This window comes from Anthonomus grandis, chromosome 9 (genome assembly GCF_022605725.1).
Source record: "Anthonomus grandis grandis chromosome 9, icAntGran1.3, whole genome shotgun sequence".
In the NCBI taxonomy this organism is placed as follows: domain Eukaryota; kingdom Metazoa; phylum Arthropoda; class Insecta; order Coleoptera; family Curculionidae; genus Anthonomus; species Anthonomus grandis.
In genome coordinates this window covers 26,849,573-26,861,927 of record NC_065554.1, presented here as the reverse complement: position 1 = coordinate 26,861,927, position 12,355 = coordinate 26,849,573, and the positions used below count along the sequence as shown (strand labels likewise).

Below are 12,355 nucleotides of genomic sequence, written 5' to 3'. Positions count from 1 at the left end.
TGACATTTGTTTTATTCTAAATATAATACATAACTTAATACTTTTATTACTATACTTATAGTACACCTCCTACTAAAATTAAAAATAACAACAAAAAAAAAAATTAAACCTATTTATCATAATACAATTTTGTTCTATTTTTGTGAACCTCTACTAACCTATTACCTATCTTAATTAACACATTGGGAGACTTTTCTTCCATTACAATATATGGGCCATTAAAAATTGGATCTTTTTTATTCCCAGAATTATTTTTCAGTAAAATGTTGTCTCCTGCTTTAAAGTTTATAAGTTTTGTTTTCTTATCGAAATAAGTCTTTCGTTTTTCTTTTGAATGCACTAAATTATTTTTAGCATCGGACCAAGCATTTTGTAATCGGTATTTTAATTCAAGAGGGTAATCGTCAAATTTATAAAGCGGGTCAAATTTGTTAACAATATTTGATGGTAAATTACATGTCTTTCCAAAAACTAATTCGTACGGGGTGTATCTTGTTTCAGTGTGTACACTGTTATTATAAGAAAAACACCAGAATTGAAGCCATGAACTCCAAGACTCTGAATTATTTCCTGTTTGTATTCTAAGATAAGCATTAAGATGTTTACGAGAGTTTTCTTGAGATCCCAGAGTTTCGTGATGATAAGCTGTTGAAGACAGCTGCTTAATTTTTAGAATTTTACATGTTTCTTTTAGAGTTGAACATATAAATTCAGGACCTTGATCTGAAATTATACATTTTGGAATACCATAACGTGAAATAAAATTATTAACAAAACTTCGAGCTAAGGTTATAGATTCCTTAGTTTTTAGAGGATAGCGCTCTACAAACTTTGAAAGTTCACATTGAATTGTTAAAATATATTTATTACCCTCATGATCCTCGTTTAATGGTCCTACAATATCTAAATAAATATTTTGGAATGCTGATGACGCAGTTGTTGTGATAGACATTGGTTGAATATTAGGCCTAGAATGTTTACAACGTTGACAGCTGTCACAACATCTAACAAATTCTTCAACATCCTTTTGCAAATTAGACCAAAAGTAATATTTTTTTATATTATTATACATTCTGTTCATTCCCGCGTGACCTCCGGTTGGCAGAATGTGTGAAAGTCATTCATAATAATTCTTTTAGTTTCTAAATCGGAAATTTTTGGGACGTCCTTTATTATACATATTTTAAAACCTATTTTCTTTATTTCTATTATATTTTCTGTTAAATCGTTTATTAATTGCGCATTTTCTTTATTTTTTATAACAAGTAATTCCGGAATTCCATATTTTTTGCATATCTTATCAAGATCTCTCAACGATGTACTTTGTACGAGCGCCGATCGAGAATCTAAAGTGCAATTATTCTTTACAAAAATTATTTTTTCTTTTTCATTAATAATAAAATCGCCTAGCTGAAAATCAATTTTTCCATGCTTTTCAAAATCTTCATAACTTTTATGTAATGTAGAGCTTAATTCATATGAGTCTTTTGGACGCTTTAATAATTCCACAACTCCAGGGTGATCAAGCCTGTCGTTTACAGAACTATTAAAATCGGCCTCATCCTCAGCATTATTTATATTTTTACTTTGTTGTCTTGTTATAGCAAACATTGTACCTTCGACAGTTTTTGACATATTTTTTAATTCATCACAAGAAAGCTGTATCCGTGATAGGCATCAGCGGCTACATTACTTTTACCTTTAATATATCTAATTTCAAAATCATATTCTTCTATAAGTAACTAACTAACGTAAAATGTGTGAAATGAATGACAAAATCAAAGTGGAATAATTTGCACCTATTTTCATGGAAATTGGGTCATAAGGAAGAGTTCAAATGAATAAGAGAATCTAAGTGGAAAAACTAGTATAATTTCCCTATTTTCTTACATTATTAATATGAAAATCAAATTTCAATGGTTGGTTCATGTATAACCCAAGATTTTTTACTTTTTCCTGCCACTCAACCACACTTTCATTAACATGTATAATAAGATAATCAGTTTCTATACATATTGATTTTAGGAAATACAATTGCTTGTGTTTTTTAAGGGTTAATCGCTCTGATCAGATTTTTAGGTTCACTTAAAGGGAGATATATCTGAATATCATCAGCATACATGTGGTACAGACAATTATTTATAACATTTTAACAATATCAGAGGTGACATAAGTAGATTACCCAGTTCATCATGCAGGCGAACAGCCTGGCTTCTCTTTTTTAATTAACTCTCAGAAAAACTATTATACTCGATATTGTAAAATTTTCAAAGTTTTCAATTATATTTAATTACAATCATTTTATAAGTTTCCCTTCTCAGTTTCGTACCTCTATTGATTATTATTTTACGTCATCCCGCAGATGTTGTAACTTTAATCAATAGTTTAAAATGCTGCAGGTTTTGATGAAAACTCCCATAATTTTCTTAAAAAATGTAGGGTTATTTTATGTGATGTTTTAGGGTTTATTATAAACTTGTGTTTGGAGAAGGCAATTTTTCCTGCTAAATTAAAAATACCCTCTCGAAAAGTACAGAAACAGCTTTAGGTATGGTGTTAGTGGATTATCATTGACATTGTTAACATACTATTTTCAGAACAAAAGCCAGATTGTTACAATTAGGGTTTCCAAACCGGGGTCCCGAAATCCCGGGACATTTTTAATCACGAAAATCCCGGGATTGCTGTATGTCCCGAAAATCCCGATTTTTGGTAACATATAGTTATGAATATTTACTGACAGTACCGCCAACAAGTGTCGAAACTGAAAGAGCCTTTTCTTAGGCGGTCACATGTGCGACTAAACTTAGATCTCGTTTAAGTGATTTATCTTTAGATACCTTAGTGTTTTTAAGAGCATATTTTATTTTTTATAAACAAAACTAAGTGTTTAATTTCAAAGTTATTTTGTATTTATTTTTTTGCGAAGGATGTGTTGCTGTCTCAAGTTTGTTTTTAGACTTTTTAGTTAGGTTGTTGGGTAGTAGGTACCTAGGTATGTAATATGTAATATGTAATGTACAAATGTACTGAAAATGTTTTTAGTTCTGAATTTTTAAATAATTTGTTTTCAGTTAACTGCATTTTTATTTGCTCGGGATACTGTTATTACTGTTAAATATTTTATTCAAAATATAATTAGGATCGGTTCCGGGATCCCGGGATTTGGATTTTTATCCCGGGATTTCAAAACGGGATCCCGAACCCGAAAACTGGAATTTCTAGTTACAATTAATAATGAGAGTAGCCTAAGATGTAGACTTCTATTTACAAATACTGACCAAATAATATATAGACTAGCATCAATAGATCACAAAATCTTAAGCATGAAAATAAAAGAAACAAATGATAAAAAATAAATTAAATTTTCAGAGTATATAAAATATTTTACGCAACAAAGTACCTATAGCAAAAACCTTTAAAATTGTAATGATTAAAATTTGTCAAAATCTGTGTCCCAAATATTCATCAATACTGTAAAAACCGACACAAGTGGCATATAGATAAAACTTTTTTTAGGTCAGATGCACAAGTTCCAGAAACATTTGCAAAAAAGATAGTGGATAGTAAAAAATTGTATGCATTAAACAGACGGTTTCCATTATAAAAATACGTGTCAATGTCAGTATTTTACCATTGATAAAATAATTCTGCAGGCAACTTTGTAAATATATTTCACTGCTTTGTTCAGCAAATACAGAATAGCATTTGCACAAAGTTCCACTTTTCCAAGCCAAGCATAATTCTTGATTAATTATTATATAAGAAAATCATCCTTTGATCCATTATAACCCCTTATTCTAAGTGTCTTTTTTTTATGTGTTTTTTTTAAAGGTATTTGAATTACATCTACTAAGATAAGATTAGATTAAACAACACTTAAATCTTGCTATATCCAACAGCAACAAGTGAGCTCGAGTCCTCCGCCTCTCTCACAAATGCCAAACAAAATTTCTCAAACGCTCAGCAAGTATCAGCAACAGAAGCAACTGATGCATCAAAAACAGCAACAACAACAACAACAAGAGTTACAACAGCGATTACATCAGGGACCGATAAGACGAGTGATGATTGGTCAGCAAGGAATCGGGACGTCTTCTTCAACGCAACAGGGGCTGGCAAGGGTTTTAGGGAGCGAATTCAATCAGCAGAAAGTTCAAGAGGTATGATTTACTCAATTTTTTTTTGTTGTAAAAAACATAATTGACATCCTGTGTTTTTTAATTTTCTTGTTGCTGCAAGTGGCTGTTAAAAGTGATTTCAGAAGTTTGATTTTTTTAGTGTTATTTTCTGGTATTGATTTTTGTAATGATTAAATTATAAATGTATCAAATACATAAACGTCAATAATCAATTGTACCAGAACAGACTTAATTTTTATGTTGTATTATTGACTTTTTTTGTAAATCCCAAATATTTTATTTATATTAATTTTATATATATTTGTTCATATTTTAATTTCAATTGAAATTGTGAGAAAATTGTGTGAAAAATGACTAGCTTGGGGCGGTTTTTCATTCTAAATGTCTATCACTTTTATACTTATTTATGCCGTAGTCTTAAATAACTGTGACTTGATTTACAGGATGTTGTATAGGAAGAAGGTCTTTTTATAGATATTCCGTATAAAAATCTACACATTTTCCAAATTAAGTTTAGATTTAACATACAATTATAATTCAGTGTTCAGTTAATCATTAAGTTTTTAATTTTCATTAATATATCTTTATCTTAACCCCTTCAGACCTGACTTTTTTTTAATGGCAAAAAAAATATTTTTTTCGAAGATTTAGCTAATATGACACTATCTGAATTCATTTATATAATTTTTTTGATTTTTTTTTTTTAATTTTTTTCTATATTTATTTGATTGTACATACCCATGTACATAAGGTACGGAATTAAAAAAAAAAGTTAAGCAAATACATATTTTTTATTTAGGCATAAAAGAAAGAAAATGATATAATCCTATTTGGAAGAACGGTGGAAAGTTAAAAAGCAGTTTCGATTTTTAATAAGACACAAATGCACACGACACTTGTCACAAAATACATGTGACCTTCCTTTACATCCAGCCACCTTGCATCTAGTAGCTTCTCTTTTCATAATCAAATTGGGGCATATGATCTACCCTATCCAACTGAACTTCAACGAGTGGGCGAGTTTCCACTTTTCTTCTTACTGGATAAGGAGACGCGGGTGGGGTAGCACTAAAGGATGATGATGGTCGACCCCGTTTATTTGAGGGAACCTTCTGACCAATTTTTATTAGACTTTCAGCAATCGTCATCCTGAAATCGAGTAAGTCCGTAATTTTTTTTTTGGGGCATTACAAGGTTGGCAGTCTTTTTTATATTCCAGCCAGCTGTTAACCAAAGCAAAGTCAATCATATGCATCGTAACTCGCAGTGTCCACATTTTTAATCTGATGAATATTCTGTATAAACTTATTAGTTGATCTAAAAGATCGACTCCTATCATGCTGTGATTATATTTTTTTACCACTTCTGGCCTGCTAATTTGTACATACTGTGAGTTTGTTTTATCCCACCGCTTTGCTTGATCTTCTAAACCTTTACCTACGCAATTCGATGCCAGACAAACAGTTCTATTATCTAACCATTTTACGACAACTACGCCATCCTCGCTAACAACTTCTTCGGAAAATCCTCTTGCTTCTTTTTTCATATCTCTTCGCTCATAACGAGAGGCTGAAAAAATCTATTTATTCTTGTAGTCCCAGCAGCAAGTATCTCTTTCTTTTTTAACTCAACAAGAAGCAAATAGGAATTGAAGAAGTTATCAAAAAACAATTGATGGCCTGGTCGAGAAATCCTGTTTGCAAAGTGAAGAATTACACTAGCTCCCTGTTCAAATTTTTGAAGATTGTCTTCATTTAAACCAGTTGTCTTTCCTTGATAAAACACAAAGTCATAAGCTTGTCCACTTTTTCCACATAACACGAAGACCTTTATTCCCCATGGACATTGTTTGCCTTTTATAAACTGTTTTAGGTTTATAGATCCAGTGAAAGGAATCATTTGCTCATCAACACAAAGTTGACGTTCGAGGTTTCATTGCAAACATCTTTTTCTGACAGATTCTATAATTGGCTTAACTTTAAAGAGTCTATTTTTTGGTTCGGTTGGCTTTTCCAAATTATTTACGAAATGAAGACAGCTGCGTAACTGAAAAAAACCTATATAAAGCATAAATTCTTAGGGTACGATACCAATACATTCTAATTCAAGGAAATTTATTCAGGCATCCAATCATGATATGAAGAGCTATTAAAACTTTTATTTCAGATTCGGTTGTTGGTCTAAAGTTTTTGACGTTATTTTGCAATTCATAAATATTTGTATACATTGACATTTCCTCAAATAGTTTTTCCGGAATATACCTCAAGAAATATTCAATAGGGTATGCAGGCTCAATTGGGTCTATATTACTAATGTCTTGGTCTTGATTCCATTCTTGTCTTATTGTTTCAAATTTCATTTTTTTCCAAGTAACCCCACTTTTCTTTTTCTTTATCTTAGCTGCTACTACTGATAAAGATTCGTCATCACTGCTGGAGTCATCAGCACCGTGTTGGTTTCCGTTTCTTTCCTGAAGTTGCTCATCCATCTTTGTCAGAGTGTCAGGTTCTACTCTTGGTTCACCGGGGACGGTCACGCTTTCTAAAATATCGTGTTCGTCTTTATTTTCTTCAATTTCTTCAATATCCGACAAATCGCCATTTTCAACTAAGTCGATAAGTTCTCGTATATCTTCTGGATTTTCAAGACTACTTCTTTTTAAATGCACTCATTTTTAAAATCAGCTTACTAATATCTAAAAGAAAATACATTTCACAACTTACAACACTTCATACCATGTGTACAGCTACATGGACAAGTCTTTATAACAATAAAGACCGTTTGTACATACAGGTGTACATGAACTTTTAGACAATAATAATCATAGAAAAATAGTCAAGTATTTTATATAAAATAGTAATATGAACTTTATAAACCTCTACAAACTTTTCACACTCATTTTTTTTTTCTTAAATACAAAATCCTTACAAAAATCAACATCAACCACAGAGCTTACCTTGAATCGATAATAAAATTAGGTCATGTTTTTGTTTACTACTTCATATTTTGTCTCATAGATGGCACTAGAAAATGGTTTTTGCGTGGTAAATATGTACATAAAGAAGTACAATTGGTATAAACTATGAATGCTTGCGGGTTGATTTAAAAAATAATCAATAAAGTCAGTGTACATACCCATGTACACCGGGTCTGAAGGGGTTAATGTGAAAATTAGAAGAGGATGGGAATAAAATGATGTTTTTCGGGTTTAATCTGACGAATTAAAGACGAAAAACACTAGTTCCAGGCGATCCAGACACTATTAAGAAAATGATGCGATGATATAGAAAAAGGTGGAAAAATCGAATCCTCATTTATACAGGGTGGTAATTAAAATTCTTATATTAAAAGTAAATTATTTTGTAATTTCTTAAATTTTTTGAGTTTTTCAAGCACTGCGTTAATATTTTGTATGCAGTAATATTTTATTTTGTGTAACATTGAGTTTTTAAAAAAATATATCGTTTTTATTTTTATAATTATTTAAGTTTTCCAGGCACTCCTTTAATATTCTTATTTTGTTTAAAGATAAATAAAAAATAAACTATTTTTCTGAGTTTTTCAGCCATTATAATAATATTTTAGTATTCTTTTACCCACTGAAAAAACGAATAAACACTGAATTAAAAATTATATCCAGTACATAAATTTATTAATTAAACTCTACTTAATAACCAATAAATTCCCAACTAGAATAGTTAAAAGAAAATATTGAAATAAATTGGCGTTTTAGGATGAGCTGGACGACCACGATCCGTCAATGAACCAAACTCCTGGACAAATGGTCAGCTTCAAGAAAATGCTGGAACAGAGACAGCAAATTGGAAAAAACCCTATTTTAGCCAGGTAAAAAACCCTTTTTATTTTTTACTAAATGTTTATTAAAGTAGATTCCATATGCTAATACTTCCATGTTTAAAAGGTTTTTCAGTTATAGAAGTTATAAAGAGCTCAAGAGTATTATATACAAGATATTTATTTAAAAGATTTTTTCATAATAACTTGACAGACAGACAAGAACAAAATACTTATTATAAGGAATAACAGAGTTGGTGAAAATAATGTTGACTGTTTATTGGTAGTTTTAATTAAAGTTAAGGCAGCTAAGTAACTTAAACTATAATAAGTCCTAAAGAGCTTTTTAGAAGAACTAAATAGAAAAACTCAATACTATTATGCTCTTATCACCCTCCTTTATTTCTAATACCCTATACAAGCTTTTGATTTCTATCTTTATGGGTAATGATAGAATGATTATTAAACCTACAAGAATAACTTCTTTTTATTTAGCAAATAAATAACCTTACATTATAATATTCACTACAAGCTTCAAAGCATAAAAGTAATCTTGTTTAATGCTTAATTTCCTATTACACAAATTGAACTCCAGAAACGGTTAAACAAATCAATGGTTTATTAAGAAATTAACTGTTTCTTCAAAGAATCTTGAAAGAATGTTTTACCTCTTGCGGTATCGAGTAAGATTTAAGTCCAAAAAATCGGGACCGTAATAAAAGGTCATATTTTGTAATTTCTAATGAACAATGACCTATCTAATAAAATGACATATATATCGTTTTGTTCTAGGTAAAAAAAAAATAATTCGAGAAGGAAGCGACTTTTGCCCCGTTTTTTACTACACTACTTATATTTGTTTCACCTTCGGCAACAGGAGCAATAAGCCTTTCAACACCACCAACTACACAGACATCAAATCTTTTTAAGCGACGATATTTTAATGTCGATTTAGATTTAGCATTTTTTGCCACTTTTACCGATTCCAAAATATCACTATATTGTGTAGCATTCATACAAGACGTATTTAAGTTAGTAAGTAATATTAAGTCTTTACGTGACACCAAATCACAAAGCATTTCATTAAATAGCGCCTTAAAACGTGAAAATGACTCTTAAATCACTCATTTTCTTGCGCTGTCGGAAACTTTACTAAATAATACTCATTGCATCATTATCCAAAAGCAGTTGGAGAAAACTAGTATTAACCGGATAAAACTAAAATTCAACGAAATTTCGGATTTTATCCACCTTGTTTGGATAATTCGAGCTTTATCCGGGTAATTCTAGAATTATCTAATATTCGGGTTTTATCCGTAACATATATATTTAAATCATTATTGACTAAATTGCACAAATCATTTTCATTTGTACCTGTGTATAATAAGACAGTATCGTCGGCAAAAGTAAAGTACCGTGCATGTAGGTTTGCAAGTTTAAGACTAAGTACATACAGGGAATACAATAAGGGACCTAAAAGACCCCTAAGATTAGTTATAAGATCACTATTAGCGTTATCTAAACAAACATATTGGGTTCTATTGTACAAATATGATTTTATTAGATGAAAGAAATAAACTAACTACATTAAAAAAAATCTTTTGGAAGGTCAGTGATATTGCGTTGGACAAAGAGAAGTCCATTGAATTGCCTAAAAAATATTTTCTATAGTAGTGCGATCATTTCTTGTGATTTCAGAAGATTCTTGTGGTTCAGTACAACCATTACTGTATAGAATGTCTAAGAAACCACGTTTTCTACTACTATTTGCATTAAAATGTACATTAAATTTACCTACAATTACAACATGACTGGACTTACATACTGAAGTTCTTAGAAGAAGCATTAAATAAATTACAATTATTATTTAAAAAAAAATTGTATTAGGTTACCAAGCCAAATAAAAATAACCACCTCGGCAACAACCGCCACAAATAATCAACCGAACGACCCTCCGCAATCGTGTCTAATTACGCAAACTATCGAGCAAGTGGTGCAGCACGGAGGAAATCAGGACAATCAGCAGGTTATTATCGCTAATCAGCAGCAACAAACCAGCGTAGGAGGGCCGTCAGTAAATCAGCCAAACGCCCCCGTCATCAATATGGCTGCGGCGCAGCTACAGGCGCAGAAGAAGCCGAGAAGTTCGCCGAAGTAAGTCTTCTTTTTTAGCGGTTATGTAGCTTTTGTTGTCACTTATTTACAGTATTGTCCATAGTTTATTCAAGTTATAACGTTAAACGACTCAAAATCCACTGTATCATCAGAGCTACCTTATCGGGCAAAAGTAGAGAAACCTTTAAAAATTAGGTTTCATTTGAATATGCTGAGAGTAATGCAGTGAGGATAGTGAAAATCAACAAGATGTTTTAAGATACTTAAAAATTACCTAAAATTGGGGCTTTATAGCTAAATATATAATTTTTCCATGCTGTTGAAGTAGTTTTTCATGTGTTTCAATATCCTAGAATAATTTCTCCTTTCTTCCAGGAGATTGGAGTTTTTTTTATGCCATTGTAGAGTTTCCGTAGGTTTCAAGCTCTGTAAATAAAATTTTCAATTTCTTCTAGACAGCATGGATCTTTTTAACAGGATAATTGAAATGTCTCCAAAAATGTTTAATTTCTACCAACCAGTTGAATTAGCCTTTCGCATGTTTTAACTTCCTATATCCTTTTAGGCACTTAAATGGCAGTATAGCTCCTTGTAACTCATTATGTTTTTCCAGGCTTCTGAATTAGTTTTTCATATGTTTCATGCAAGAATAATTATTTTTCGTATTTCCAGGCAATTGAAGTAATTTATCATAAGAAAAAAATTATTATTTAGAATCATTATTTAAAAAATTAATAATTTATTCCATGCAGTTGGGAGCAGTTTTCAAGTGTTTCCTACCAGTTGATTTAGTTTTTCACTTGTTTCAAGCCACTGGAACAATTTTTCCATTTTTTCAGGCAATTGGGGTCTTATTTTTTCTTTTTTCGTGCAGTTGAAGTGAGTTTCCGCAATTTTCAAGCAGCTAAATTAATTTTTCACGTGTTTTAAGTTCCTGGAATAAGTATTCTTTTCTTTCAGGCTCTTGGAGACATTTTATTAAAATTTCCAAGCAATTGACGTAGTTTTCAATAACTTCTCGTCAGTTAGGTTCTTTTTGCCAGGGAGTTAAATGGTGTTTCAAATTCCTGGAATAATTTTTCATTTTCTTCAAAGCCCTTGGAGCCATTTTTCAATATTTTTGCAATCGAATGCGTCTTTTACGTGTTTCAAGCTCCTGGACAAATTGTTAATTTCTGCCAGGGGATTGCAAGCAGTGTCGAGCTCCTGGAATAATTTTTATTTGTACCATAAACCTGGGGCAATTTTTTCGTCTCAAAACAGAGTATTAAACGTTTTCTTTGGAGTACCTTGTGACCATTTTTTGTAGTGACCTTCCTCACACGAAATTTATTAGTTAATCAATTCTCTCAATTAAGGTTTTCCGCATTTGTTATTGTGAAACACGCCTGATGAATTCCTAGCTTGAAATTTAATTCCTTTTCAAAAAAAATTATTAATTTATTCCAGGCAGTTGGGATCAGTTTTGAAGTGTTTCCTACCAGTTGATTTAGTTTTTCACAAGTTTCAAGCCACTGGAACAATTTTATTTCTGCCAGGTGGTTGGGGTCTTTTTTCCTGTTTTCCAAGCAGTGATTTATTTTATGCTTCAAGTTCCTGGCTTTTACGTTCCAGGAATAAGTATTCAAATCTGTCAGGCTCTTGGAGTAATTTTTCAATAGTTCCAGGCAATTTAAGTGGTTTTCATTAACTTCTTGGCAGTTAGTGTCTTTTTTTCCAGGGAGTTAGATGATCTATCACGTGTTTCAAGTTCCTGTAATAATTTTTCATTTGGTCCGAGCAGTTAGGGTCTTTTTTTTCATGTAGTTAAAGTAGTTTTTCATGTGCGGTTTTTGAAGTAATTTTTTATTTCTTCCAGGCTTTTTTTTATACCTCTGTGTTTCCTGAAAAAATATTTAATTTTTTATGCAAGTCATAAGTGGTTTTTAAGGTGCTTTAAGCACCTGGAAAAATTCTTTTTTTATTCCAGACAGTTGTAGTCACCTTTCAAGTTTTTCCAGGCATATGAACTAGTTGTTCAAGTGTGTCAAGCTCGTGGAATAATTTTTCCATTTTTTTCAGGCAATTGGGGTCTTATTTTTCCTTTTTTCATGCAGTTGAAGTGAGTTTCCGCATTTCTCAAGCAGTTAAATTGATTTTTCACGTGTTTTAAGTTCCTGGAATAAGTATTGACTTCTTTCAGGCTCTTGGAGACATTTTATCAAAATTTCCAGGCAATTGACGTGGTTTTCAATAACTTCTCGGCAGTTAGGTTCTTTTTTCCATGCTGTTTCAAGTTCCTGGAATAATTTTTCCATTCTCTT

General features: G+C 31.3%; 1 protein-coding gene across 8 annotated transcripts in view; it reads left to right on the top strand.

Moving 5' to 3' along the window:
• Nucleotides 1-12,355, top strand: part of LOC126740074 (uncharacterized) — a 64,562-nt gene that overhangs the window by 6,920 nt on the left and 45,287 nt on the right. For all 8 annotated transcript variants that reach the window (XM_050445944.1, XM_050445941.1, XM_050445937.1 and 5 more), the window contains exons 5-7: nucleotides 3,903-4,163; nucleotides 7,876-7,988; nucleotides 9,825-10,091. In XM_050445944.1, the coding sequence (XP_050301901.1) occupies nucleotides 3,903-4,163; nucleotides 7,876-7,988; nucleotides 9,825-10,091 (641 nt within the window). The remainder of the gene's footprint in view (nucleotides 1-3,902; nucleotides 4,164-7,875; nucleotides 7,989-9,824; nucleotides 10,092-12,355) is intronic.